General features: G+C 38.9%; 1 protein-coding gene across 1 annotated transcript; it reads right to left on the reverse strand.

Moving 5' to 3' along the window:
- Nucleotides 1–1,080: 1,080 nt before the first annotated feature.
- LOC308693469 (uncharacterized protein) lies at nucleotides 1,081–2,416 on the reverse strand. Its single transcript, XM_081370375.1, has 5 exons — nucleotides 2,303–2,416; nucleotides 2,076–2,137; nucleotides 1,876–1,967; nucleotides 1,672–1,787; nucleotides 1,081–1,567 (listed from the first exon to the last, which is right to left on the reverse strand). The coding sequence occupies exons 1-5, from the start codon at nucleotides 2,366–2,368 to the stop codon at nucleotides 1,484–1,486; spliced, it is 420 nt and encodes a 139-aa protein (XP_081226501.1). The 5' UTR covers nucleotides 2,369–2,416; the 3' UTR covers nucleotides 1,081–1,483.
- Nucleotides 2,417–3,634: the final 1,218 nt, after the last annotated feature.

Below are 3,634 nucleotides of genomic sequence, written 5' to 3' on the forward strand. Positions count from 1 at the left end.
CCACTTGAAGTCATATTACAGATCAAAGGCAGAGCTTGCCAGACAAGGCCTAGTGGCCTAATGGATAAGGCATCAGCCTCCGGAGCTGGAGATTGTGGGTTCAAGTCCCACCTGGGTCGTCTTTGATGGGCTTTGTTTAAGTTGGCCGTTGGGCGAATTCAAGGATGGTTTGTTCAAAGCAACGCTGTAGCCATGATGAGCGCAAGATCTGAATTAGCATAGAACCCACAAACTTCTGATAGCTGTGCTGGGTGTTTGTGTGCATCATTCTGTCCTGCCTGTGCATGTGCCCTATCAGGCTGAAATTACACAAAGCACCCTGCGCAAGAGGCCCAGTGGCTTAAGGGGAAAAGGCCACTTTTTGCTTTTGCACCGGACCTACGACGGAGGCTTTGCGTACGAAAGCAGAGAGGCAGATTACACACAAAACAGGTGGGAAAGAGTCATGAACTATAAATGAATCTAGACATACAAAAACATCATTCACTGCATGAAAAGAGGTGTATCCGGACCAGTATACTCCTGTATACACTGCTGGAATTCGGAAGAATCCGGGAGTATACTGGCCGGATAGCTCAAATTCCATGGGTCTGTATATATCCGTATACATCCGAAATGATACCAAATCGGATGTATGTTGTGGACGTATACTCCCGTGCTACAGCCATTTGTTGCCATGGCAAGTAATCCCTCAAAGGTTTTTTTCAAGAGAACATTTTCACACCTTTGTGCACCTTTTGGCCTTCCCCCCTATTGGTCCTTTTCTTTTAAAACCACTACCATTACCCAGACCACTATTGGAGGACAGGATACATTAAAAAACCCAGGAAAGTGATTTGATTGGTTACTTTTAGAACATAACCCACCCTAGGCCTTTTCGCACAGTGATTTGATTGGTTATAGGCCAGCTATGCAGATATTGCTCAGTATACACTAAACCCCCCTTACCCCAATTTTAATACATTCAAATATAATTTTAAAAACACACACAAAGAACAATGAGAAAGTCTGACATTTTTATTAAGGTAAATAAAACATTACAAAGAGCATTATAAACAAGCATTAAAAAGGAATGGGGGAACAAAAATATTTGAGGGGATGAAAATTTAAAGGAACAAAAACAAATATAACATGAACATTATAAACATACATTAAAATGAATGGGGAAAAAGAAATGTTAACAAAGGTGTAAAGGAATAAAATACAAAACGTGGAGATCAGCAACATGCACATCAAAAAGGAACAAATATACAAAGTATACAATATAAAACAATTTAAAATCAATAAATAAATATAGAAATTAAAGTGTATATATGTAAATATTAATTTTTTCAAACTGCCATGATGCACTGGTGGTGTGACGTAGCGTGGGTCAGCCTCTAGTCTGGTTTGTAGTACCTGGCAGAGAGCAGATAACTCTGTGGTTCTGTTTGGTGGAGACCTCAGCATCCACACTGGCCTTCTATCAACAATAGCATCTTCATCAGACATCAGTTCTATTGTTGCAGTCTTCCACAGTTCCCTTTATGTGTTGGGTTTGTACAACACTGGACATGGTCTCCAGCAACTGCAAAACATGACAGTAATTTAACCACTAAAACACAGAGAGGAGGACAGTTACATTCTGAAGAAGAAAAAAACAACAACTGCTTAACCAGTTTCTTAACTTACCCGTCTCTTTCTTTGACGGTTCTTTGCAGTGTTCTTCATAGTGTTTCTTTTCTTGGCCTTTTCAGGCTGAGCCAAAGAATACTTCCTCTGCAAAGTCTCAAAATATGTCTTGCAACCTGTTAAATAAATCATAAATAAATGTAATGCCAATAAAACTAAGTAAAACAGAGGACATTAAAATGATTACAACATCTTTAAGATTACCTTTTGCACATTCAGGGTCAACGTCTGTAAAAGTTGTCCTTAATTCTTTGAAGAGATAAGTGGTCACAGCCAGGTTATGTGATGAATTTATTCTGGGGGAAAAAGTTGCAGGCATCATCAATGAAATTCAGTTTTAGTATTTCAAATCCATATAGTGGTAGATTAAACTAACATTTACAGTATACAATACGCAGTCTTACCCGGTTTGTGGATCGTATTTGTGTGGGTTGTTCTCTGAATTATGGAGGCGCTTTACGGGTTCCTGTAAAGTTTGAAATTAAAAAGCGTTTAAATGGATTCACAATCTGCAAGAACCTCAAAAGTGAATTTTCAGTTTGAATAAGTTGGCCATCACAGTAAACATAAGAGACAAAACATATCAGTTCATAAGTCTTTAAGATGTCACTCAGCGCCTCTGATATCTTACCGGTTCGTGCCGCCTTCTGCCTATACAAGGCCACCAGTGCAGGTGTGTGTTGGTCAAGCACAGCATAGAACTGGTTCCGTATGTTGACGTTTGTGATGCGTTGGAACTCAGCACAAAGCTACAAAAACAAACAAAAATAATTATATAAAAAGACTAATACTCGATTTGCAACCGAAAACACATTTGTGATGCAACATGTTCCGTTAAAATACATTGTTGAGCAACATGGTCACATGCAAAGTGATAGTTCTTACACACAGTGAATAGTGGCATTTGCTGTTCCATTTGAATGTGATACATATTAAAAACTTGGCAGTGAAATATGTGTGAAGAGTGGCAGAAAAGAGAAGCGAGTCTGTTTTACCTGTGATTCAATCCGAAGAGCCGGCCATTTCCCCAAGAAGTCCTTCACCTGCACAGATAAAACAATCAATATGAAACCAGTCAAATTATGCAATCAACCTCTTTAATGACAAATTAATGATACAGAATTTCAAGTGAATGTAACTTACCGATAAAGTTGCTCTCTGGTGACAATGTAGGTCTGCACATGCACACAAAAACAGACAGCAAGAGATTTAATTTTTAAGAGACGTTTGATTGATGCTAATGAATTAGGCTCCAAATAAAAGAAATGGTGAAAAATAGTTACAGACTAAATTAACATTTGAGTTACCTTGATTTTGGGGATGCTCACTGCACTCCTTCCACTTAAACCTATAATGAAAAGACGTTTGTAAAGGGTTTAATAAAAACTTGCATAGTTCATTCGGTAACTATTATGTCCATAACCTTAACTTTGTTTGAGTAAAAGTTAACGTAACTGCTAACGTTAGCCACTAGCTCATTTGGGTGCATCAGCATGTAGATAACATCACATTGAACTTGCCAGAGCAGGGCGCTTAACACAAACAGCAGCAACACACTCAAAAACAGAAGGACTATCGCTTGCTGAAAAGAGTTATTGACTAACGTTAACATTATTGCCCTGCCACGACATTAACAGTACACAGGATATTATCTGTAACTAGCAGGCGGACTGACGGCAATCGCGCCCGCGGCACCGCGCTTGCAACTTAAAAATAGCCTCGTCTAAGTCAAATATCACGTGTAATATGATATTCTTACAATATTACAACAAGCAAAGTAGTTTTGAAGTGTTTTGGTTTACTTACAAGTTGTTTCATTCTTGATACACGTCGCTCAAGAGGGTAGCCATCTTGGACAGATTTTTCAGGTAACGTCAGCTGCACGTCATGACGTCATATCACGTGATCGACAGTACAGTAAACAATAGTGAGTAAACCAGCGGTGTTCACTCAGAAACGCTGA

The sequence above is a fragment of the Scardinius erythrophthalmus genome, assembly GCF_964197995.2.
Source record: "Scardinius erythrophthalmus genome assembly, chromosome: 7".
NCBI lineage: Eukaryota > Metazoa > Chordata > Actinopteri > Cypriniformes > Leuciscidae > Scardinius > Scardinius erythrophthalmus.

Coding starts and splice junctions, on each gene's coding strand:
- LOC308693469 (XM_081370375.1), bottom strand. CDS start 2,368: ATGCTGTGCTTGACCAACACACACCTGCACTGGTGGCCTTGTATAGGC. Junction 1,788..1,875: donor TGACCCTGAATGTGCAAAAG/GTAATCTTAAAG, acceptor TTTATTTAACAG/GTTGCAAGACATATTTTGAG. Junction 1,568..1,671: donor ACCGTCAAAGAAAGAGACGG/GTAAGTTAAGAA, acceptor CATGTTTTGCAG/TTGCTGGAGACCATGTCCAG.